General features: G+C 36.0%; 1 protein-coding gene across 1 annotated transcript; it reads right to left on the bottom strand.

Moving 5' to 3' along the window:
* Positions 1-118: 118 nt before the first annotated feature.
* LOC133660344 (cytochrome b5 reductase 4) lies at positions 119-27,150 on the bottom strand. Its single transcript, XM_062063757.1, has 15 exons — positions 23,447-27,150; positions 23,215-23,368; positions 18,908-19,008; positions 16,252-16,336; positions 14,727-14,805; positions 14,576-14,633; positions 14,287-14,380; positions 9,997-10,029; positions 9,608-9,730; positions 8,052-8,192; positions 6,780-6,926; positions 3,768-3,918; positions 3,609-3,695; positions 1,468-1,629; positions 119-1,280 (listed from the first exon to the last, which is right to left on the bottom strand). The coding sequence occupies exons 1-15, from the start codon at positions 23,528-23,530 to the stop codon at positions 1,226-1,228; spliced, it is 1,554 nt and encodes a 517-aa protein (XP_061919741.1). The 5' UTR covers positions 23,531-27,150; the 3' UTR covers positions 119-1,225.
* Between the last annotated feature and the right edge of the window lie 75 nt (positions 27,151-27,225).

Genomic DNA, 27,225 nt, shown 5'->3' with positions numbered 1-27,225 from the left:
GTATGTATGTATGTATAAATATTTAACAAAAAAACCTTGTGATCAAACACTTGTTAACCTCACATGTTAGTGTTTGGTAGTGTGCATGTATGCATAAATGCAGAAAACAGGCTTTGTGTAAAAAGACTTTACTATAAAGGTCAACATTACACACTTTTTAACAATAAAAAAACAAAAGAGTCACATGGTGGGCAGCTCTAGTTACAATTATCCTAAATGCCCTGTTTGCATACTTGCTCAGTAATTATAATTGTAATACAGTACTTTATTGTATTGTGTAGTAGTATTTACATTTTCTAATAGTGTACCTTTCCACTCAACATATATTATTATATCGGTTACTTGTTCTTATAATAGTCAGGAAGCAGACTAGCATCTCTCCTAAATTCCCGGGCACGGCCAACGCTGCTGCTCACTGCTTCCCTCACCTCCCAGGTGGTGATCAAGGGTGATCGGTCAAATCCAGAGCTAATTTCACCACACCTAGTGTCTTTGGTACTTAGTTAAACTTTTAACTTTAAAATTAATTATAATCCAAATCGAAGTCCAAGTTTTTCCGTCCTTTTCTTTTAAATACAATCATTTAGAATACATACAGTTCCTCAAATGTTGTAACGTTATCCCCTGTTGATGTAAAGTTTTTTCAGTCAGTCCACCAGAAAATATTAACACCTACTGAAGTTGAGGGGAACAACTTTACCTGTTCATGTGTTGTAATACTTTTTTTTCATATTGATGTTTCTGCACAATAATTCCCTCTTATAATAGATTGTTCCCACTAATAATGCCTGCTTGCTTCAAATCCAGCCACATGAGATGGTTGAGACAACATGTGGTGTATCTGGAGCATTGACTATAAAAAGAGGCAGCATTGTTGCTTAAAAGAAGGAACTTTCCTAGGCTCTTTTGACATTGTTGTATCAGCAACAACACTGTCACAACTACATGTACGTTTCACCCAATTGTGACCAATAAAATGTGGAATTAAATATGTTTAGCAGAGGCAGGAGAATGTATGTAAAATATGTAGGACAAACACTAACTTGACTGTGCTAATGCAACAGCGCACCAACGCAACTCTGTAGTCAGTCAGCTGTTTTATATCGATGCATAGAAACTGTGTTTCTTCCGCACACACACATAAATAAATATACGCTATACATTTTAACCATCTCTGATTGTCACTTAAAGGCACCAAGTCTCTGCAAGTTGGCAGCAGTGCACATCAACCCTGGAAGATGTGAAGCTCCTCTTCCATGAAACCTTGCTGCTTCACCAACCTGACAGGCCAAAACAAAAAGGATGTATATACAATATGTGCCTTTGATTAGAATTGCTGACTCAACACTTCAATACAAGTATGTCAGTGCCTTTACAACTAGCAGAGTGGATTAAAAAGGGTTTCAAATCCTTTAAAAGGTGGTTGTTCTGACAGCAATTTAAAGTAATTTGTCAAGTGTGACTTACCCAACTGTCAGCTCCGTAAAGGCAGTGGGCCCACATACACAAACGTAGCACTTGGACCCGTCCGGTCTATCCAGACAATCGTTGATCACGGCCTCGTCCACACGGCCCTTCCTGCCTGCCCAGCTGTCACACGGCTCAGACAGGATGTGCTCCACCTGGAACCTGGCAACACATGTGGTATTCATCAAGTGATGGCGCAGTGAGAGGATGGGGGGGAATCACACTTAAGTCCGGTGCCGTGCAGTGTGAGTACAGTAGATCCTTGGCTATTTGCAGGGGTAATAGCTGCGCCCAAAAAAAAAAAAGTATAATCTAAACCCTATAAAAAGTCTGTTATTAAAAATATTTTAAATGTTCTACAAATTACAAAGCAATAACAAACACAATATTACAGTAACATCACGTCTTGTCAAAGCATCTTGCAGCTGGAAAATGTTGAGTGGATTAACTTGTCAGACAGTGCCCTCTGCTAGATTCTTTGACTTTTTTTTTTTTTAAAACAAGGACAGTAAACGATTAAAAACATTTATTGCGGTTAGTTGCATTTTGTTCATAATTAACTCAAAATCAAAATATAATGTGTCAGTATACCCTAGGAAGATCGTTTATGCATTTTTAATACCATGACAGGACAATTAATTTGCTTTAATGAAATGTTTTAAACATGATGCTTTTTGAAACTGCTCAACATAAAAGGGATGTATACATGCCTTTAAAGAGAATACAAAAAAATCCCTGCAAGGAATTGGTTTGTATAGTTTTTACTTTGTAGAATTACAGAAATTGTGTTCCTGCTTTAAGGAGCACTTGCATTTAGAGGAGAGGAGCTACACTTCCAAGTTAGATAGCGGTTTCACACAATGTGGATTGTTACGATCATGCTTTGAATGTCAAAGATGTTAGGTGATATTGTTTCTGATATCATGAACTTGAAATGTTGTACAAGTGAATGGCCTTCACATCTCTGCATGACAATGTTTTAGCCCTCTCTACTTACTTAATATTCAGCCTGTCAAACATTCTGTAATTGCAGACAATCAATCAGAACAGGTTATAAAAGAATACCCCACCTCCCGCCAGAGTGCAGCTGGGATAGGCTCCAGCACCCCCGGTACCCCGTGAGGGACAAGCAGTACAAAATGGATGTCAGGAGGGAGCCCATAGTGATGGTAATGTTGTGTAGTGAACTGCAATCACCCGATTGGGAGGCTTGCATGCAGTATTAAAGCTGGTCTTAGTGGTAGCCAAGAAAAGGAGGAGTTTGTTCAAAGACGATCTTCCTTCATATCTCCACTGACATTACAATACACTTCATTTCAATCTGCCAGAAAACATTTATTTAGGTAGCAATATCACTGAATAACAGACGAGCATGATCGTAATGTAAGACGATTAATCTTTGTTTTGTTGGGTTAGACCAGACGTGTGTGATTGGTATGAGAAAAGACTTGACACGTTTTGATGAAAATCTCTGATAAAAGTGACTTTGGATTTTCTCTGCTGAACTTGTATTCCATCTTACTAAAGCAGTTGGAGTAACAATCTACATTTTATATTTTCAATGCATTTAACTGTCATGTAAACACGGTCGTGAAGCTTCTCCTCACTCCAAGCAGCAAAGCACGCTCAGCATCATCTGATATTGTCTTGTTTTGTCCGTACAACGACTTGCCATGGCTTCGACTCTGATATGTCCATAAGGTCCTCCATTCTCTGCAAAGTTCTGCTAGCTATTTTCGAGCCTGTGGCTCAACGCTAACAGGGCGCCATTACACATTTCTCCAAACTATGGAACGGGCAGAGGGTCAAAAACGTTAAATTATTGCCGTTAAAGGAACTTATAGGTAACACGTTTATCGTCGCGTTAACTTTGACAGCCCTAATAAACACACAAGTGTGAATATTCAAGATTGTAGTCAGTGGCTAAATTTCCTCTTTCGTCCCTGCGGCAATTAATGCCAAACACATAAGAACAGGACCAATAAAACAATAATGGAAAAAACAGTAGGACTAAAAAATACAAAAATCAAAGTTTTTCCCCCAATCAAATTAATCGATGAATCATAGCAGCCCTGCAGAGAAAACTACATCTGCAAATAGTGGGGGATCTACTGTACTGCCAAACACAAACACTGCAGTACCTTTCATCCTTAGCGGCCAGTTCATCCAATTCCCTTCGCCACAGGATGTCCTCTTCTCGTCGGTTAAAAAACAGCAGTTGGGCTTTCCTGTGGACGTATTATCTAGTAAATTAACTGAAGAATGAATGAATAGTTGAAATACTTGAGTTCCCCCCAGACCTGATAGTGTTCATCTCCTGCAGTGCCAGTTGAATGAGACGAGCCATCGGAGTGAGGCCTGTGCCTGCTGCTAGAAGGTAAAGGACTGTGACATCACGAAGGGGGCGGAGACTGAAGGTACCCTCTGGACCGCTAACTGATATATGGTCACCTGTAATGGCACGGCAAAAAAAGTTATTCAAAACACCAGAAAACTAAAAATGGAAACAGACATTTGATTTGATAGTAAACTATACAAATAATTGCACTGTGTTGGGGTGTAAATCTCTCTTAATAAGCTCCACTCTTACTGTGACTAGGATATTTATCAAATAGATACATCATTTGCATACACAGGGTTTCTGCAGGTATCAGCAATCTAATCTAATGTATTTTTAATACCACTTAAAACTAATTTAATGCCCATGTTCTACTGCAGATAGTTATTATTGATAGTCACAAGTGTACAACTGTCTGTATAGACAGAACTGTAAGCATTTAACAATAATCAATAGTTTACATAGACTGTTACTCTTTGGTTGGTCACAAAACTTTAATTTTTTCCCTCTGTAGTGGTACCAGCACCTGCCAGCTGTGGTGTTGTCGTGGTGACAGCAGAAGTTGCTTTGTTGGTCATGCCAAAGTAATGTGGCACCATTAATTGTTGCCTGCCTTTAATCGTCGACTTGTGATTAGCTAATGGAATGTTGGTCTAAACCCCATTAAATTGTTTTAATGCCTCTGGACATTAAATGTAATGCTTTTTCTTGCCATCTAAGGCCTTCATTTTTGCAAAATCCATTTAATGACTTTGAATGTTTTTTAATGACCCCAGAAAACCCTGATACAATGCTTTGTTGGCAGACAGACTTTTCACAGTACAGTAAACATACTTCAGGAGGAGAATCATAGTCATGCGCAAATACTATTACACTGTTTATGTGAATTTGCTGCACATTGTGGCTGCTGCTGACAATTGAATTCTTGTTTCAACATGCCTACCCTCCTTATAGGCAGATCAAGCGATGTGCGTAGGGGCCCGTTTCGCTTGAATAAAACAAATTATGAATGACCGGGAGCTTCATATGAGATTTTACCATAAACATACTCATAGCTCCTCCCTGCTATGCCAGTGCGAACATGTCATTGTCTACCGTGGCAGGCAGCGTTAGTGCTGAACTGGTAAACATCTCGGCCAGAGACGTGTCACAGTTCTGAAAATAAATGTTTTTATATGTTACATTTGTTACTTTGCACTAGGGTTCTACAGTATATCTGTACTAATACTGCCTTTGGAAAAACACCTGTACTTTTTTTTTTTTTTTTTCCATGCACCTGATGGCGTGCCGTGGTTACAATGCTGGTAATATGAGCAAAGGCGCATGTGAGTCAACACACACACACACACAGCATTTAAAAGCAGGTAAAGCGTGGAGACAGAAGAGGAAGAATGGACATACCCTTGGCTTCAAACCTAACAATAAAGGTGAAACAATGCACCGCACTATTTAGAAGTGACTAAAACAATGAAGGGCCTTGTGGTTAGATCGGTAGGTCGTGAGTTCAAACCCCGGCCGAGTCATACAAAAGACTATAAAAATGGCACCCATTACCTCCCTGCTTGACACTCAGCATCAAGGGTAGGTAGGAATTGGGGGTTAAATCACCAAAAATTATTCCCGGGCGCAGCCACAGCTACTGCTCACTGCTCTCCTCACCTCCCAGGGGGATGATCAAGGGTGATTGGGCAAATGCAGAGCCTAATTTCACCACACCTAGTGTGTGTGTGTGACTATCATTGGTACTTTAACTTTTAACTTTAACTTCACTACACACCGTAGGGGGATACAATAGCTAACCGTTAATAGCAGTCTAGCACTCCTGAGTGTAAACAAATGAGTGGCTCTATACTAATATTGACTAACAATACCAAGTACAAGAGCTGTAAATACTGTAGTCGATACTACAATGAATATGTCAATGTTTTTTTATCATCACAAAATATTTTGTCATTTTTTTAAACTCAGGAAATACATCCCTGGACACAAGAGGACTTTAAGTATGACCACGTAACTACTTGATATTTGGTAGATACCCAAATTTGTAGTATGACACAAAACTAATGTAAAGTATCCAAACAACAGAAAAATAAATGCCTATTACATTTGAACAAAAGCTTAGATAGAACATGATAAAACAGAAAGTAACCACATATTAACAGTAAATGAACAAATAGATTAATAATCCATCCATCTATCCATTTTCTACTTCCTGTCCCTCATAATTTTGACAAAATACTGTATATAGTGTTATAAATAAACAATTGAAAATGACAATATGTTACTGCATACCATACATAGCAGCCACACTGAGCCTTTTTAACCCATTTGCTTCCTTATTACTAAAAGAGAAGTTGTCCGGTATGTTCACTTCTTATTTAATGCCATTTTATTTCAGTGTTCTAAAATAGTTTTTTGAAACGTATGTTTAAAGTATCGTATGTTTAATGTATCATAAGATTTTCTGATAAAATAAAGCCAATAATGACATTTTGTGGTGCCTTTTATTTTGAAAAGTATCAAAATTCATGTTGGTAACTACCAAAATTGGCATTACTATTTTGCACTAAAAAAAAACAATAAACAATGTATTCCCCATGAATTTGTTTCAGTACAAAATATACATCAAATTAGAGTTTGATTAAAAAATAAATAAAAAATAGTTTCAAATAGTAAAGTATAAAACAAACTTAGGGCCCCAATTTAGCCAGGGACTACCCCGCATAGTAACAGTGCATTTCTCAGTTAAGCATAGATTGCTTCAACATTTCAACCTGATCACACAGAGGCTCATTATTATTAAAGTAATGGAAGAGTTTTACAAGTCCCATAATATAGATTTGCTTGCTTGTTGAGCGCGTAGTTGATATTAAATAATAAATACCCCTTTAAGGTCTTAAGCTGCAGATGGAGGGTAGCTGAAACATGACAGTCTTTCCGTAGAATACACAGATGTGTGGTGGCAGAGGCTTACCAACATGCAGGCTGTTGAGATGTTGAGTGAGTGCTCCATCACTATAAAACTTAATCATGAGGTAGAGGTGTTTGTTTTCTGAAGAGGGATCGGGTCCAACGGAAAGCCCCTTGTCTATTGGGGTGTATGGTCTCACTACCTCCGTTTCTAGATCATGTGCAAAAATAAAAAAAAATTGATTTCAATTCATTCTACTCTTCAAGTGCACACACATTTTTTCATGAAATATTTGTGTTAAGTTGATATAAAAGCCGTATAGATCATTCTAACATATACACTGTACAGTTAGGGATGAGTACCAAATTTGGTACTTTTAAAAGTACCAACCAAAGTTCATCAGTACTACTGGGTACCGATTAACCTAAACTCAAAGTACCATATTTCACTACCCTATGATGTCACTTCCGGTTGCAGAGTTGCCCCTTGGCGGGCAAACAGGCGTTATGCATAACAGACTGTGTCAAAGTAATGTTGTCATTTTCCATGACAACAAAGCAAGCATCCATCATAGAAAGCTTTTTTTTTTAAAGTAATGCTTCACTTTTGAAGCTAGCTTGATGCGAATATACATTGGATATGGCATATACATGCTACTGATTAGCATTAGCGATTTTACATGGCTATTCCAACACCTCCAAATTGTATAATCAAAACTTCAACTAAGATGCAAGTTACGATTAACAGCAAGTGTGTAATAAGTAAAGTACTTAAAGTGTAAACAATTTGTAGGGTTCAACAAAAGACAGGACTGACACATTCAACCTAATGGCAAAGACTACTTTCTGACTACCGCAACACACCAGGACAGAATGAAATGAACGTGTACTTGCAAATGAGACTCGTAAGTGTAAGAAAATAAGATGTTAAATATGATACATTATTATTAAACACACCTAAAAGTACTGAAAATTGTTATCATTAAACACTGATACTGGGACTTGGTACAGTATTGGTTTAAATGTAAAAAGGTACCAACCCTTACTTGCCTCCAATAGTATTGTAACCGTGACGCGATGATGGATATATTTTAGGTTTCACTGTCCAGCAAATTAAGACTAGAAGTCAACATTTCTGCTTTTTTTTCTACCCAAAAATCCAAATACATCTATTGTTACACCCTCAAATCTAGAGACCTGACTGCTTGATAAACATAGCGACAAAGTCGCTGAGTTGGCAAAAATGTATCTGTGGCAGATCATCACAAATAAATTAATGTATAGCGAACACTGAATACATTTAGTTTAGGCAAAGGACAACCGTTTTTTCATGTACCTTGAATGAGGGATTTGAGGTAGACATGTTTGCCAACAGGCACTTGCATGACAGTCCCACGAGGAAGTTGCAACTGAAGCACGTGTGTGTTATGATTCACCTCAGTCCGAGACACCAACACACAATCCCGATAGAAAAGAGCTGCAAAAAAAGAAGAAGCTGATGAGTAAATACTGCTTGTTTACTCATTAGGGCTGCAGGTGAGATAAAGGAGTTAACATTTTCAAAACTGTTTTTTTAATTCCATATTGTTCAACTTATTATTTTTATATAACCTTATCATGAAGAGTCAATATGAATAAATATAATGGATTTCTTATTTGTCATTACTTGTCTGTTTTTTTACAATGTTACCTTTTTAACTGTTTATATTGTGCGAATATATATATATATATATATATATATATATATATATATATATATATATATATATATATATATATATATATATATATATATATATATATATATATATATATATATATATATATATATATATATATATATATATATATATATACTACCGTTCAAAAGTTTGGGGTCACAATGAAATGTCCTTATTTTTGAAGGAAAAGCACTGTACTTTTCAATGAAGATAACTTTAAACTAGTCTTAACTTTAAAGAAATACACTCTATACATTGATAATGTGGTAAATGACTATTCTAGCTGCAAATGTCTGGTTTTTGGTGCAATATCTACATAGGTGTATAGAGGCCCATTTCCAGCAACTATCACTCCAGTGTTCTAATGGTACAATGTGTTTGCTCATTGGCTCAGAAGGCTAATTGATGATTAGAAAACCCTTGTGCAATCATGGTCACACATCTGAAAACAGTTTAGCTCGTTACATAAGCTACAAAACTGACCTTCCTTTGAGCAGATTGAGTTTCTGGAGAATCACATTTGTGGGGTCAATTAAACGCTCAAAATGGCCAGAAAAAGAGAACAGTCATCTGAAACTCGACAGTCTATTCTTGTTCTTAGAAATGAAGGCTATTCCACAAAATTGTTTGGGTGACCCCAAACTTTTGAACGGTAGTATATATAATATATATATATATATATATATATATATATATATATATATATATATATATATATATATATATATATATATATATATATATATATATATATATATATATATATATATATATATATATATGTATATATGTATATATATATAAAAAGAAGGGAAAAAAAGATCTGGATTCCTTATGAGTATTATTAGCCTTTTGTCATTTGTTTCAGTTGTTTTGGTTTGTTTATGATTGTGTTCACTTACAAAGAGACAAAGCAACAAATATAATGTTATCTTTACCAAAGCATGAAATGTAAGAATGGCGCCGCATGTTTATCAATCATTAAGTTCAACAGTTGACAGGTCTTGTGGATTTTCTCATTCATCTTTAACCACACCAACATCACGATCCGCCTTTCAACTAAGACACAATCTTAAACAAGAGAACATCGACAGCATCTTGTAACTGAAGTACAGAATCCCCTCGGAATAGAACACAATTAAAACGAGTATATTGAAAATGTAGAACTCACTTCTTTCTTTTTTGCATAAAAATGTATTGTGGAATTCCAGTGGCTGACCAAGGCTTGGCCATTTTTCTTTTTCCTGCTTGTGTATGGTCACTTGGATCTTTCCCACGGTGGCGGCAGTGTGAACTGTTGACAAAATGTTAGTGTTACACTACAGTCCTACTTTAAGATATTTAATAAAAGGAACGAAATATGACTCCGCTTTGCAAAATGTAACATGCCCGGTAGGAATAGGAAAGACTAAATGATACTTAATCTTTACCTCTTCTCTGTGTCTCAGCCAATACTATAAATATACATTCACTTATTGGAAAACACGTTTACAATAGCTAGTGTTTACAATTCTTATTAAAAAAGAAACAAAACAAGGAAATAGACAGTTGATATCTTACCAGCAATGTTTGCATCAACAGCTTCTAAAAGACCTAAACAGTATGACAAAAAACTCAATATTAGAACAATACTACAGTATCTCACAGCAGCCATTGCAATATATCTTCTCAAGGCACAATTATATATATGAAAATATAAGATAACTTAATAGTCCGTGTACAGCTTAGTAGCTTCTATGGAAACAGAATGGAATGGCATTATTGTCTAAATAACACCAGATTGGATTGGCAACAACATATTTAATGCCAGTGTGGAAAGTTCTGAGTAGTTCCATTTTTCATTCATTCATTAATTTTTTTCATTCATTTTTATTTATCTCCTTCATTGATGTGCATCTTTGATAGACAATTATAACACAATTATTCAGTTACACCGTTACACACCAATGCCTGATAAGGAGCAGGATGAAGAAAAATCTTATATTTTCCTGCCCCCTTCAACATAATACATAGTCTTACTTAATGATATATGAACCAACAATTACATCCAAATATAACGAAAACAAAACAAAACAACAACAAAAAAAACACACAAAAAAACACAAGTGCAAAACTTCATGAAGTACAAACCGAACAAAAAAACAAAAGAAGTAATATACACCTCACGGGATGATACAAAACAAATACAAAACCAGGCAAAAAATAAGTAAAATAATAAATATAAAGCAAAATGTAAACACTTATGGCTGTCCATATGATTTTATTGTTCTGTCTTTATATATTTTTTTCAATTGGAATATATTTTTACAATCTTTTATCTCATTGTAAAGAGAATTCCACAGTTTAACCCCCACCACTGATATACACATTTGTTTTAAAGTTGTCCTTGAATACTGATGTTGGAAATGACATGCTCTTCATTCTCAGAAGTGATGACAAACATTTTTTGTAAATTTGCTGGTAATGTTTTGCTTTTAGCCTTAAACATGACACATAATGTCTGTAACTTTACTAGCTCCTGTAATTTCAATAAACCTGAATTAATGAATAATATGTTAGTGCGTTCTAAGTAATCTACTTCATGAATAATCCTTATAGCTCTTTTCTGTAGTTGATACAATGCCTTTATGTTACTCTTGTATGTGTTCCCCCACACTTCCACACAGTAGCTGATATATGGCAATATAAGTGCACAATACAATATGCGCATTGCCCTATATTCTAACACATTTTACCTTATTTAATATAAAGATACTCTTAGACATCTTTTTCCGTACATGTGCAATATGAGATTTCCATGTCAGACGTCATCCAGTATCACTCCTAAAAATCTAATTTCAGAAACCCTTTCAATATCAATTCCATCTATTGACAGTTTGATCGTTTCCTCCCTTTTCCTCTTACAAAAAATCATGAACTTTGTTTTTTCTACATTTAATGATAATTTATTGGCATCAAACCATCTCTTAAGTTTAATCATTTCCTGTTCAATAATTTTTGATAATGCTTTTAAGTCGTGTCCCAAACTATAAAAGTTGGTGTCGTCCGCAAATAATACAAATTTCAATAACTTTGATACCTCACATATATCATTAATATATAAAATAAACAATTTTGGTCCCAAAACCGAACCTTGTGGAATTCAACATTCAATCCTCATTTGTTCAGATGTATTACCCATAAAATCCACAAACTCTTGTCTATTATCTAAATAACTTCTTAGCCAGTCTAAAACTACTCCTCTCACACCAAATGAATACAACTTGGACAATAATATAGAATGAGCTATAGTATCAAATGCTTTTTTAAGATCGATAAATACCCCTATAGTGTATTTCTTATTATCAGTTGCTGTTGCTATATCCTCAATTATATTCATTACAGCTGAAGCAGTGGATCTATTGGTCCGGAATCCATACTGGCTCTCACTCAACAGCATGTTCTTTTCAATAAAACTATCTAATTTTTTTACAAATATTTTTTCAATTATTTTAGAAAATTGTGACAGCAGTGACACTGGTCTGTAATTAGTGAATCCACTCTTGAAAATCCCGTTTTCAAGAGTGGAATTACCTTTGCTACCTTCATTTTATTTGGAAAGGTCCCTGTTTGAAAAGAAAGATTAAAAACATAACAAAGAGGTTTGATGATACAGTCAATAGTCCTTTTTTACAATTATCATGTCTATACCATCACTGTCTGTTGATGTCTTATTTTTCAGTTTTGTTACCACCGATACAATATCATTTTCACTAACATCTCCTAGAAGCATGGACTGTAGCACTTTGCTTCCCCCTCTCCATCCACTCTGTATATCTTTATGTTCTCCAATACTCTCTGCCAATTTGGGTCCAACATTCACAAAAAGAGAATTGAATCCGTTTGCCACTTCATTCATATTTGTTATCATCTTATCCTCATTGATAAAATGGCTTGGAGGGTTTGTAGGCCCAGATGTTTTTCCTATTACCTTGTTCAGAATATTCCAAGTTCCTTTGATATTGTTTTTATTTTTTTCTAGTAAATTATTATAATATTCTCTTTTTGCTTGTCTCATTATTGTTATCAATTTGTTTTTGTAAACCTTATATTTCGTTTCAGCATCCTTTGTTCTTACTTCTATGAAATCTCTATAAAGTTTGTTTTTCTTTTTACAAGCATTCTGTAGTCCCTTTATAATCCAAGGCTTTTTATTGTAGCTGTCTCTTTGTTTCCATACATTCGGACAATGCTTTTCATACAATGATAAATACATATTAAGAAAAGCCTCATATGCAGCATTTGCTTCTCCCCCATACACCTCATTCTAGTCTGCTTCAAATAAGTCCTTCCTAAACCTATTTATTGCCTCTTCAGTTCTTTTCCTTACATATCTATGAGTTTTTTCCTCCCTCTTTTTATCAATTGGACAGTCATAAGTAAGAAACACAGGTAAGTGGTCACTTATATCATTAATTACTAGTTTTAATCCGAAAAATATGAAACAATGACATTCTCAAAGCTCACACTGAACGGACAATCAGTCAGTGGGCATGTGTGGTTTTGGACTCCTGCTATAGCACTCACCAAAAAGTGAATGTTGAAACCAATCACAAGAATAGCTATTTAGTCATCACATGTCTGCCACAATCATGTGTGTTCCACGTCTCCCATGTGGAGAGCAGTTTTGATTTGGGCTTACATGGCAAACAACTAAAATGAATGTTTTGGCCATTGTTTTATCCAGAGGACACATGTGTCCAAATGTGGCCAAGTAGACGCATTGTGGGTTTCCTGGACGTCTACATCGCTAAAAGAAAAATCTAAGGAAGAGAATCCGTCTGCCAGCTTACACTAGTTTGTTTTTAATATATAAATCGACCGCTTGAATATTCCCTCTTCTCTTCTCCTACTCTCTCGTCGTCATTTGGGATGTCTGTTGTGATTTCCCTTCCTGGTTACATGTAAAACAATCGTGACTCATCATAGTAAACCAACCAACCAATCATGGATGTTCTTATACGTAAACCAACCAATCATTATTGATTTTGCCGTATATGTTGTCCCCTGCCCGTGGAGTTACACTAGTCTACTTCTTTCTTTCTCTTCTCCCTCTCTCTTCTTTTGTAGCATGTAGCTTAGCTAACCGCAACATGGGTCTGAAAATAGCAAAAGCTACAGAAATCGCTTCTTGTTTAAAAAGTAGCAAAGCTACTGCCAAGCTACTGGGAAATGTAGTTAAGCTACGTAGCGAATATTTGCTTGTGTGTCGTTGTAGTGTGTCAGTGCAGTGGGTGGGAGAGGGCAAGCGGAAGGAGGAAGGGGAGGGGTTTAATAGCCCATGGAGTGTTGAAAGGGAATGGGAAGTGGGCGAGAATCAAGGAACACAACAAATTAGCGGCGTTTGGTCATTTTAACATGAAATAAATTATATCGATATTAAGATGTTTTCTTAATTCATATCTTACAAACTCGGTATATCGCCCAGTGCTATGCCAAAGAATCACTTGATTAAAGTACAGTGTTATATTTAAACAGTGTTGCTGTTCAAAATGTGTGTAATGTTACAGTGGCCAAAAATAATAAATATACTTGTTAAATAAAACCTCTGCCTTGTTTTAATGAATACTTAGACCTCTTATGCCACTGTATTTTAATGTTGGTCATTATGGTGGTACATAAAGAGTCAAGTTTTTCCTGAGGTGGTACTTGATGAAAGTAACCACTGCAGTAGAACATTGCCATTATTTGGGTTGATTGCTGTTGTATTACAATACAAATACTTGTTCCTCCTAACTTGAGTTTATTTACCACAATGAGGTGGGGACAGCGTGTGCAGTTGTTCTGCATTAAACCAGTGATAATACTCACATAAATGTATCACGTAGGACATTTTTCCCAGTAGCACTTCCAGTCGTAGTACACCAGCAGCGAGGTCAACAACTGTACAGCACGATTTGGGTATCTGAGGGTAAAATCACAGTCACATTTAGTCTATCACATGGATGTCCCCCACTCATTTCCATTGGTTATTATTTTGGCCTCAAAGGACCAGTAACTGAAACTTGTGTAAACATATCACATTTACAATAATCCTTGCATTTGAGCAGCAGATAAGCAAGTATATATATTTATCTATACAGTATATACGAGTTGTTACCTTTCTTTTGGCATAAATAATAAGATGGACCGTCGACTCCGTTTGAAACCATTCATATCTACGTCAACAACACACAGATGGAACGGAAGATGAAGTCAGCTGACGTGGTCATTACATTTGAATTTATCATTGTTGTAAAATGATTTTATACCGAGGGCTTGAGTCTTTGACTGTCAGAGCGGTCACTGGTGTAGTGGGGTTGAAGACTGGTGGAGGTGGTGGGACAATGCCTGGAGAGAGAGAAAAAAACCTACTGTACATTACAAGTACAAAATGCCTTGGATTAAATTATTATTGTGTTCAACTTATTTTTTGACAAAAATAAATATCCAAATCAGTTCATTAATGCATTGCACTTTTTAAGCACCTAATGTCTATTTATCATACAGTAGTAACTTAGTTTTGATGCGCCCTACTTTTTGTGTTCAACAACATTTTTTCCCAATTTTCCCAGTTATCCTACGGCCAAACATTGGTAGGTTGGCTGGTTTGAGTTTATTTCAAACATGCATACAATTACAATGACACTTCTTTCACCTATTTTTCTTTTTCTTTACAACATGTCCAAAAAGGAGTAGAAGAAAAGCAGATCTTATCTAATCCTACATATGTGTTCACTTCCTGTTCTCATTTTTTGCAACACTACTTAAATCAATGAGTAAAATAATATAGCCCTTCTCTTAAAGAAATAATTAAATAAGTTATAATTCACATAATGAAATAATTAAGACGACCTAATTTTCAATGGGGTTTTAAACGATGATCATGATTCATCTTTGTACTTTGTAAACACTTTCAGTTAGAACAGTTTCTTAGACTGGATCATATTAATACTTTGACTTCTTTACTTAATCCATTCCATAATTTCATTTTACATACTGATTTGCAAAAGGTCTTAAAGTGTTGCACATGCATACAAATGTTTTAAATACAATTTTTCTCAAAGGTTATATTTCTCCTCTTCGGTTGAGAAGAATTGGTGTACATGCTTGGTAGCAGGATGTAGTTTGCTTCGTGCATAATTTGAGCTGTTTTCAAATGTACTAAATCATTGAATTTCAATATCTTGGATTCAATAAAAAAGGGTTTGTGTATTATTATTATTGTAGTTATTTCCCCATATTTCTGCACAATAACTCAGATATGGTAACACTAGCGAGCAGTGGAGAATATGAAGAGATTTTTGGTCCAGAACATATTGCTTTGTTCATTATTGAAGTATTTCTTGCCATCTATTATTACTCCCAAAACTGTAATTTATTTTACCCTTTCAATTTATATTCCATCCATATGTATTTGTGTTTAACTTTATCTTCTACTGTCACTGAATAGCACTGTTTTAGTTTTACAGAGATTCAAGGATAGCCTGTTTTTGTCAAACCATCTCTTTAAATGTGTTAATTTCTTCTGGTATTATTTGTATCAGCTTCTGTACTTTCACTCCTGCGGAATCTTGTCCAACTGTGTTAATGTGTTAGCATGCTCTCAACCTAAATCTGCTCCGTATAGAAAGTCTTCTGAAAATGACAAATTGTCATGATGATGGTTCAACTTAAGCCCGCAGAGTCGTTTTAAAGGGCAGTTCAGAGATGGTACCAAACTGTTTGTGCTGCGTGCAGACAAAAGACAGAAACTCTGTAAGTGAATGAACTCCAGAATGAATGCAGGAAAAGTACCTTTAAAAGTAGCGGTGGGCTTAGTGGCCATCCTGCCCACCAGGCACTCTTTCAACATGGACTCATAGTTTACCCAGCGATGGACCTGTGAACAAACACATTTAAACTTCACTTTGTAGAGCCTCTACAAATCTGCACTAATCAACAACAGTGTGTGTTTCTCTCAAGAGTGGAGCTTCTACAATTGAACACACTTTCCAGTCATGACTGTAAATAACACTTGTGGTACCCCATATGATTTATCAGTTCCTAAAGGTGTGCACCCCATATTAATAATAATTCTGGATTCTTTTAGACTTTTGGGATCAAATTGTGTGGCATTAGTAAACAGTGCCACCATGTGGTGTATTTGTCTGAAAAATGTTAGAGGCAACACAGTAGGGGTGCATGTGGAGTAGAAAACCGACACAATAAGGGTGTCCTGTTCCCACATGACAGCACATTCATACTTGAAGTATCACGGAAGCATGAATAATATGCACTCCTCTGTGGCGTACTGCAAATATCGCTCCATAAAAAGTGGTCCAAAACCCAAATTACCTGCATCAATTATACACCCCCAACCTCAAAATTGTGCTTTTCCCTCCTCTTCACTCCCCCCGCATGCCTCTCTACCATGAGATTCAGGCTTTCAACCACTCTACCCCTCCACTCTACAATTCACTCCCACAAGGCATCCCAACAATATTATTTACCCGCCTTCAAGCCATGATTCAAAACACACCCATTTAGACTTCAGACTAACTCACGATCACACCCCACACTTGGTTCATCCTTTTCTTTATATTTTAAACTTCATTTTTCTGTGTTAAAGCTACTCTATACTGCATTTGACCTGTTTATTCTGACAATGTTTTGTTTTAACTATGTCTGTTTTCTGTGACCACCAGGTCACTGGAAATAAAGGTTATTAAAACGTATATTATTCATAATTATATACAGTGGTACTTCAACTTAAGAGACTTTTGAGGTAAGAGCTGTCTCTCTGCTCATTTTTATGCTTTAAGTTGCAAGCAAAAATGTTACTTTTAGGCATCAGCGCCATTAGTTGCAATGGCAAATGTCTAAAAGAACCCCATAAGACCCTCCCAAAACATCTTGTCTTACATGCTAGCATTAGTTGGATGAAATTTATCAAATTAAAGAAATAAATGATCAAAAACATGACCAAGCATGTAGTCAACTTGGTAATATGAGCATATCACTGCTAGTCTGCAGCATACTGAAGCAGAATGAGTCTAAGCCCAGCCAAGAATATTCAAATAATATCTAAGTGGCGGACATTTATCAATGAAAATATGAAAAAGTTGCTGATGGTGTGTTTGACAGAGAGCAGCTGAAAGGAGATACCATAGAAGTCCATTCTCCAAGGTAAATATTGTACATTGTTTCATAAAACTTTTGTACTTGCCAGAAGAACATTCTATTGTATTGTTTTTCTACAATATTTCTTATCTAAAAGTTTGTTTTTCTTTTTTAAAAAGGCATGTTACATGATAAATTGTTGCTGTTTTTTGAGGGGCAACCACTAACTAAATTGATTTAAATGAACTTCAATGTGAGTTGTTAGAGATACAAGTGCTTTGAGTTAAGAGCTCCGTCATGACAACTCCAAACTTAATAAACTCAGCATTCTCTGCAGCAGTTCAGAATCAATATTTATATAAAAATGTGAGAAAAACTGTTTTTTTAATAAAATAAAATATATCAGGATGCTGCTTATTTAAAATGTATTATGTGCTGTTTGCTACAGACTATTCAGTTTATCGAACTTAAAAATGCTGACGTTTCTGTATGCCCGCTGGCTGGCCCTGTGAGGCGAATCTGAAACATGATTGTTTAAAGAAATAGCCCCACTGCCAATATAGTATACCGTATTTTCCGGAGTATAAGTCGCACCTGTCGAAAATGCATAATAAAGAAGGAAAAAAAACATGTATAAGTCGCACTGGAGTATAAGTCGCATTTTTTGGGGAAATGTATTCGATAAAACCCAACACCAAGAATAGACATTTGAAAGGCAATTTAAAATAAATAAGAATAGTGAACAACAGGCTGAATAAGTGTACGTTATATGAGGCATAAATAACCAACTGAGAACGTGCCTGGTATGTTAACGTAACATATTATGGTAAGTCATTCAAATAACTATAACATATAGAACATGCTATACATTTACCAAACAATCTGTCACTCCTAATCGCTAAATCCCATGAAATCTTATAAGTCTAGTCTCTTACGTGAATGAGCTAAATAATATTTGATATTTTGCGGTAATGTGTTAATAATTTCACACATAACTCGCTCCTGAGTATAAGTCGCACCCCCGGCCAAACTATTAAAAAAACTGCGACTTACAGTCTGAAAAATACGGTAAGTGATATCGGGCCAGCAATACTGATTCTGAAGGCTCTGCTCAGATTCCTCTGACACATAGAAGCAGACATTTGATTGGACACATATGCGTACTGGAAGCAGTGCATCCAAGAGACTATTTACAAAATGAACATAATAGACTGTTGAAAATAAATCAATACAAATTTAGGGACCAATACTAGAATTTAAGTTGTAAATGATGATTTGTGTTAAAGATAGCAAAGAGGGCCTTGCTGGCCCTAACAGCACACCACAGCTTAAAATTATTCATTGTACATACCTGGTCAAAAAGGTCAGTGCCATCTATGCCCGCTGCCTTCATCAACTCATCTTCTCCCCCAGGGTGGTAGTCCATGTAAGGGCTGACATTATACACCAAACCTTCACATGTAACACGCCATGTTAGTTCGATGAATTCTGATGACATTTTAATTGAATTCTGCTGCATTTCCCTCTCCTTCAGCAAAAGGATTGACGTCAATGTTGCCATTTCTACAAAGAATGTTTTTAGGTTTGTTTTTAAGTCAAATTTTTCAAATGCTTTGTTCTTAGTTTTGTTGTTTTTACTTTTTAAGTCTTGTGTGTAAATGAACCCAAAATGAAATTATCTTAACAATTTTAAGCTTTTGTTTCTTACAATGAAGATTGAACTTCAATTGAAGGCTTTTTAAAACAAATTGCCATTTTCTGCCGCTTGTCCCTTTTGGGTCGCGGGGGGTGCTGGAGCCTATCTCAGCGGCATTCGGGCGGTAGGCGGGGTACACCGTGGACAAGTCGCCACCTCATCGCAGGGCCAACAGATAGACAGACATCATTCACACACTAGGGACAATTTAGTGTTGCCAATCAACCTATCCCCAGGTGCATGTCTTTGGAGGGGGGAGGAAGCCGGAATACCCAGAGGAAACCCACGCAGTCACGGGGAGAACATGCAAACTCCACACAGAAAGATCCTGGGCCCAGGATCAAACCCAGGACCTTCGTATCATAACCCCTGTTTTGCCGTGCAGTACGGAGATGATTATTTTTAGTAGCTTAGGGGAGCTGCGCCACACTGTGTATGGAAACACATAGATCCCGTTTACACTGCACACCAAATCTGATTGTTTTGCCCTAAAGTGACAGATCGGCTTTTTTTTGCAACTCTAAACGCTCCAAAATGCTTCAAATCTGATCTTTTCGCATCAGATTCAGGCCCCATCAGCAGGTAGTCTAAATCAGATTGGAATTTGACCTTTTCAAATGTGACTTTAATCTAAACACACTTCGACCTGAATGCAACCCGTGCATGACTTTTTCGTCAGCTTCGGGCAAGCTATGTCATTCATGTGCGCAGGGAAAGACGCAGCCCGCCAGAGGAAGTGGATACTTCATCACAACTTCCAGTTTCGGTGACCAAATTCTTTTTTCGACGGCTGAATTTTCGGTGCATCACTAGTCAGTAGTACGCAAATAATAGGCTACAGTATATTTATCTATGAACATATATTCTGATTTAGAAGAAATAGCGATAGCAGCAAATTGATACCATGGCGTATTTGCTTACATATTACGTACATTGCGTAAGTTGTTTACGTAAGTGAGTTGAAAAATAAAGCTAACGTAAATCCAGGCTGATGTCCGTGCTTCCACTACTTAACAGCCATAAAAAGATTACAACTCTCCAAAATATATTACACTATATATATCCTTTCATGCATTATATTACTTTACTTTATTTTCACGTTTAAAAAAACAAAACTCATTTTTAAAGTTGTGGCTACTTTTATTTCATTTTAAAAATTAAAGTACTCACACACACTGCAGTGAGCAGCAGCAGTGGCCACGCTCGGGAATCATTTTGGTGATTTAACCCCCACTTCCAACCCTTGATGCTGAGTGCTAAGCAGGGAGGTAATGGGTCTCATTTTATAGTCTTTGGTAGGACTCGGCCGGGGTTTGAACTGACGACCTACCAATCTCAGGGCGGACACTCTAACCCAAGGATGTCAAAAGTACGCAAACACGTTTTATCCGGGCCGTGGGATATGTTTGCCAAGTATAAAAATGAGCCGAAATTTTTGAATGAAAGAAGCCGCTGTTCTTAATGTGTCCACTAAATGTCGCAATAGCAATTCTTGGTATTTTTGTAGATTATGCTACAAGTGTAAAAAAATAAAAATAAACCACATGATGTTAGTGCACCAGTTGAGGAAAATGAGCAAACTACATAAATAACATTCTGTAATTTGATTTTCTTTTTTTTTTTTTTACCAATGAGTTGACTGATGAACATTATCACATAATTTATTCAGAAAGTATAAATAACAACAAATAAACATTATTAACCGCAACATGTAAGTGTAACAAAAAACCAACAACATTATGATTTGTACATTTTCAGCATGTGCTTGATCTATTTTTAAACAAAGAAAACAATCTGAAGTTGTCTTTACTTTTAAGTTATCGTTCAGGGATTTTATCAGTCTGGCCCACTTGGGAGTAGATTTTTAATCCGGTCAACTTCCCTTATGTTCACTTTATCGAACTGACATGCAAGTGACTTCGGGGACACTTCGGGGCCACATTGGGACCAATGCAGGTTTATACTGGAGTTTTATATAGAAGGTCACATTTTACTTGAAGTGTAAACAGTTAGCTGGAAAAAAATCAGGTTTCGAAAACATTTGATTTGGGCCACTTAAGCCTGCAGCGTAAACATAGTCTATAATTAGCTGCCAGCTTGTCAGACTGGGTACTAACAAGAAATAGTGTCAGTCAGAGGAGATCAACATTTGTGTCGGCAATAAAAGGCATTATTCGGCGATGGCATCACATAAGCTTTCTTGAGAATCAGCCGAACGATTGGCACATCTCTAATGTGTTGTTTTAGTTGACACATTTGTTTTTCACTTCTCGATACAAGTTTGTACTAGTTTTACTTTCGGTTGAAAAAATTGTGATTAACAAAATGATTGGTAACACTAAATTGGCGCTAGTATGTGAATGTTGTCTGTCTGTGTTGGCCTGGTGGCGACTTGTCCATGGTGTACCCCGCCTTCCGCCCGAATGCGGCTGAGATAGGCTCCAGCCGACCCCGCGACCCCGAAAGGGACAAGCGGTAGAAAATGGATGGATGGATGTATATATTAATTCATACATTATATTACTTTAATTTATTTTTACGTTAAAAAAAACTAAACACTTATTTTTAAGGTGTGGCGACTTTTATTTCATTTTGCAGTAGTAGCGACTTCCTTGTCCATATAGGTAATCCGGTCAACTTCCTTTATGTTCCCTTTATCGAACTGACATGCAAGTGACATCGGGGCCACATTGGGGCCAGTGCAGGTTTATACTGGAGTCTTATAGAAGGTCACATTTTACTTGCAGTCTAAACAGTCAGCTGGAAAAAATCATATTTCGAAAACATTTGATTTGGCCCACTTTAGCCTGCAGCGTAAACGTAGTCTATAATTAGCTGCCAGCTTGTCAGCCTGGATAATAAAATGAAATACAGGAGATCAACGTTCGTGTCGGCAATAAAAGGCATTATTCGACGATGGCATCACATAAGTTTTCTTTTTTTTATATTAATCAATCCAACAAAACAATACACAACAATACCATAATAATGCAATCCATTTCCAAAACCAAACCCGACCCAGCAACATTCAGAATAGCAATAAACAGAGCAATTGAGAGGACACACAAACATGACACAGAACAGTCTAAAAGTAGTGAAACAAAAATGAATATTATCAACAACAGTATCAATATTAGTAACGATGTCAACATAGCAGTGATTAAAAATCCCTCATTGACATTATCATTACAGACATTTATAAAAAATTAACAATAGTGTCACAGTAGTTTACACTTGCATCACATCTCATAAGCTTGACAACACACTGTGTCCAATATTTTCCAGAAAGATAAAATAAGTCATATTTTTGGTTCATTTAATAGTTAAAACAAATTTAAATAATGGATCCCATTTTCCAATATATGACTCATTATTATCTAAACTAAATGCCGTTTTTTTTTACTGATATCTCCATAGCTTGTGTATACCAGTCAGAATGTGTTGGACTATCAACATCTATCCATTTTTTTAATATTACCCTTTTTGTTATTATGCATATTGAAAGAAATGCATTTTTACTCTTTGATGACACGTTACTAAATTGATGGAGATCTCCAAGAATACACGTTTGCAGTGTCATTGGGATGTTTATATTAAGGAATGTGATTGCTTCTTTTGTTGTTTTCAACCACAACTATTTTATTCTCTGACATTCCCACAATAAATGAACATAAGTTTTCTTGAGAATCAGCCGATACTGATCGGTGGCCGAACGATTGGCACATCCCTAATGTGTTGTTTTAGTTGACACATTTGTTTTTCCCTTCTCGATACAAGTTTGTACTAGTTTTACTTTCGGTTGAAAAAATTGTGATTAACAAAATGATCAGCAACACTAAATTGGTTTTAGATGACACATTTTTTTCCCCCTTCTCAGCACAAGTTTTACTTTCGGTTGAAAGAATTGTGATTAGAAAAATGCCAAGTATAATCAGTGTGTATAGATCAGAGAGTAGGCCCACCTCGTATACATGTCCAGCAGTCGTTCCTGGTGTTGTGTTTCTGTAGTTCTTCTTGAGTAACTTCAATCAGCCGTCCTCTCAGCCCAGTTAGATCTTTCCCACTTTTGGAGAACCGAATCCAGTCCATGAGACTGTGGCCTGGTTTCAAGGCAACCTTTATCACCGTTGACAGACATATATAAAGACGCAGTTAACATAACATATAAAGCTTGTGTGGTAGTGTCATAGTTACCTTGGTCCTCCCCGAATGGCCGGACGGAGCGACCCGCTGCTGGGAGCTCGGCGCAGGGAAGGACTGGGTCGGTAGGTTCAACATGTTGCGAACAGCCCGCAGACACCTCAACGTGCGAAGGAAACCTACTTATCGAAGCCGTCGTTACCTCAGCAGGTTTGGCATTGAGGGGAATGTGTCAATGTCCTCCCTTTTGACACATCCCTACCTCACACTGTTGAGCAATGCAGCCAAGCTACTATGCTATGCTAAGATTGATAAAACATACCATTCCCAACATACATAATTTAACACGTTAACCGGGATAAAGAAGTCATTTTAAAGCCAAACTCAATTCCAGAGCAAATGCGCAATATTATTGACTTCAATAACATCCACACTGTACACAATTCCAGTGTATTTTGTCGGAAATGTTGGCCACCCGTCTACGTCACAGGACTGCGACGGAAGTTGGCTTTTATTTTCTCTTTTCCAGAGCAAAGGCGCAATGTTATTAAACTACGATAACATCTACACTGCATACAATTCCAGTGTATTTTTTTATTTTAATAAACATGCATTTATAATATGAATATTGACATACAATCAAGAAATAATAAACAAAACAAGTACAGAAACAGTACACAAACAATACAAAACGCTTATAATATATATATTAGGGGTGTGGGAAAAAATAGATTCGAATTCGAATCGCGATTCTCACGTTATGCGATTCAGAATCGATTCTCATTTTTAAAAAATCGATTTTTATTTTTATTATTTTATAATTATTATTATTTATTTTTGTAATTAATCAATCCAACAAAACAATACACAGCAATACCATAACAATGCAATGCAATCCAATTCCAAAACCAAAGCCGACCCAGCAACACTCAGAACTGCAATAAACAGAGCAATTGAGAGGAGACACAAACACGACACAGAACAAACCAAAAGTAGTGAAACAAAAATGGATATTATCAACAACAGTATCAATATTAGTTACAATTTCAACATAGCAGTGATTAAAAATCCCTCATTGACATTATCATTAGACATTTATAAAAAAAAAGAACAATAGTGTCACAGTGGCTTACACTTGCATCGCATCTCATAAGCTTGACAACACACTGTGTCCAATATTTTCACAAAGATAAAATAAGTCATATTTTTGCTTCATTTAATAGTTAAAACAAATTTACATTTTTGCAATCAGTTGATAAAACATTGTCCTTTACAATTATAAAAGCTTTTTACAAAAATCTACCACTCTGCTTGCATGTCAGCAGACTGGGGTAGATCCTGCTGAAATCCTATGTATTGAATGAATAGAGAATAGTTTTGAATCGGGAAAAAAAATCGTTTTTGAATCGAGAATCGTGTTGAATTGGAATTTTTTTATTTATTTTGAATCGAATCGTGAACCCAAGAATCGATATTGAATCGAATCGTGGGACACCCAAAGATTCACAGCCCTAATGGATATACAACTTAGCCAATAGTATAATGACGTTGCAAAGGTAAAATTCATTTTCAAATGTTTTTTTCATACAGGGAAAATTCCAAATAGCACATCTCCAATTCCAGTGTATTTGTTGGCCATCCGTCTAAGTGGGTCTAAGTTAACATGAATTGATTTACATGGACCCCGACTTAAACAAGTTGAAAAACTTATTCGGGTGTTACCATTTAGTGGTCAATTGTACAGAATATGTACTGTACTATGCAATCTACTAATAAAAGTTTCAATCAATAAATCAATAAGTCATAGGCCTGCGACGGAAGTTGGCTTTTATTTTCTCTTTTTTAAAACTTTTTTTAAACCATCTTAGAGTTAGTATTATACACACATAAAACATATTTAATGCTGATACATATTTTGTATGATACATTTTTAGACAAAAAAAAAAATCGGGAGCTTGTTGGTTAAATAACACGTTTACATGCGTATCCTTCCTTCCAAATGGTGTAAATGCCTAACTATACCTAACAAATCTTGGCTTGATTGTACTAATAATAATAATACAATATTGCAACATACCAGGAATGAAAATGCTCGTTAATGTGCCAAAAAATTAAAGCTATCCAGCCGACATACCATTCCCAACATACATAATTTAACACGTTAACCAGGATAAGGAAGTCATTTTACAGCCAAACTCAATTACAGAAAAAATGTGCAATGTTATTAACTACGATAACATCCACACTGTATACATCCATCCATTTTCTACCGCGTGTCCCTTTTGGGGTCGCGGGGGGTGCTGGAGCCTATCTCAGCTGCATTCGGGCGGAAGGCGGGGTACACCCTGGACAAGTCGCCACCTCATCGCAGGGCCCACACAGATAGACAGACAACATTCACACTCAGATTCACACATTAGGTAAATAATTGTTTTAATTTAATTTTTTTAAAATACATTTGTATACAATTCCAGTGTATTTGTCGCAAATACACCTACGTCTATGTCATAGGACTGTGACTGCTTTTATTTTCTCTTTTTTAAACTTTTTTAACCATCTTAGAGCTAGTATTATACACACATAAACATATTTAATGCTGATACATATTTTTTATGATACATTTTTAGACACAGAAATCCGGGAGCTTGTTGGTTAAATTGTTGTTTTAACTATGTTTGATTTCTGTGACCACCAGGTCATTGGAAATAAAGGTTATTAAAACATATATTATTCATAATTATATACAGTCGTATCTCAACTTAAGAGCGTTTTATCTCTCGGCTCATTGTTTGTTATGCTTTGAGTTGCAAGCACAAATTTTACTTTTAGGCATCAGCGCCATTTGTTGCAAATGGCAAATGTCTAAAAGAACCCCGTAAGATCCGCCCAAAACATCCTGTCTTACTCGCCAGCATTAGTTGGATGATATTTATCAAATTAAAGAAATATATCATCAAAAACATGACCAAGAGTATAATCAACTTGGTAATATGAGCATATCACTGCTGGTCTGCACCATACTGAAGCAGAATAAGTTTAAGGCCAGCCAAGAATGTTCAAATAATATCTAAGTGGCGGACATTTATCAAGGAAAATATGAAAAAGTTGCTGATGGTGTGTTTGACAGAGATCAGCTGAAAGGAAATACCACAGAAGTCCTTCTCCAAGGTAAATATTGTACATTGTTTCATAAAACTGTTGTACTTTCTAAAAGTACATTCTATTGTATTGTTTTTATACAATATTTCTTATCTAAAAAGTTAGTTTTTCTTTTTAACGTTGGCCACCCGTCTACGTCGTAGGACTGCGACGGAAGTTGGCTTTTATTTTATTTTTTAAAACTTTTTTAAACCATCTTAGAGTTAGTATTATACACACATAAAACATTTAATGCTGATACATGTTTTTATGATACATTTTTAGACAAAAAAAGGGAGTTTGTTGGTTAAATAACACGTTTACATGCGTATCCTTCCTTCCAAATGGTGTAAATGCGGCTAATGTAATTGACTATACCTAACATCTTGGCTTGATTGTACTAATAATAAATAGTAATAACAAAATATTGCAACATACCAGGAATGAAAATGCTCGTTAATGTGCCAAAAAATGAAAGCTGTCCATCCGACTCGTTGTCACTGTCAGTGTCGTCGTTCTCGGAATCTCTGTGCTTTTCATCAGACATTTTATTTCATTCTGTATATGTTTGTGGAGCAAATAAGCATCCAAACACTTTGTCACCGCACCTCTAATCTTATAAGTGGATTTGTCTGCCTTCAAAATAAAGGCCCTAGCACGTAGTTAAATAATCCAACAGTAATATGTCTGATTGC

The sequence above is a fragment of the Entelurus aequoreus genome, linkage group LG11, assembly GCF_033978785.1.
Source record: "Entelurus aequoreus isolate RoL-2023_Sb linkage group LG11, RoL_Eaeq_v1.1, whole genome shotgun sequence".
NCBI lineage: Eukaryota > Metazoa > Chordata > Actinopteri > Syngnathiformes > Syngnathidae > Entelurus > Entelurus aequoreus.
Note: the sequence above shows the minus strand (reverse complement) of the source record. Positions and strands in the feature narration are given on the sequence as shown.

What these genes read in the sequence shown, in the direction of transcription:
- LOC133660344 (XM_062063757.1), bottom strand. Translation starts at nt 23,530, where the DNA reads ATGTTGAACCTACCGACCCAGTCCTTCCCTGCGCCGAGCTCCCAGCAG. An exon ending in TTATTTATGCCAAAAGAAAG is followed by an intron (nt 14,381 to 14,575) that starts GTAACAACTCGT and finishes TTTTACCCTCAG; the next exon opens with ATACCCAAATCGTGCTGTAC. An exon ending in TCTCAACAGCCTGCATGTTG is followed by an intron (nt 3,919 to 6,779) that starts GTAAGCCTCTGC and finishes GTGCCATTACAG; the next exon opens with GTGACCATATATCAGTTAGC.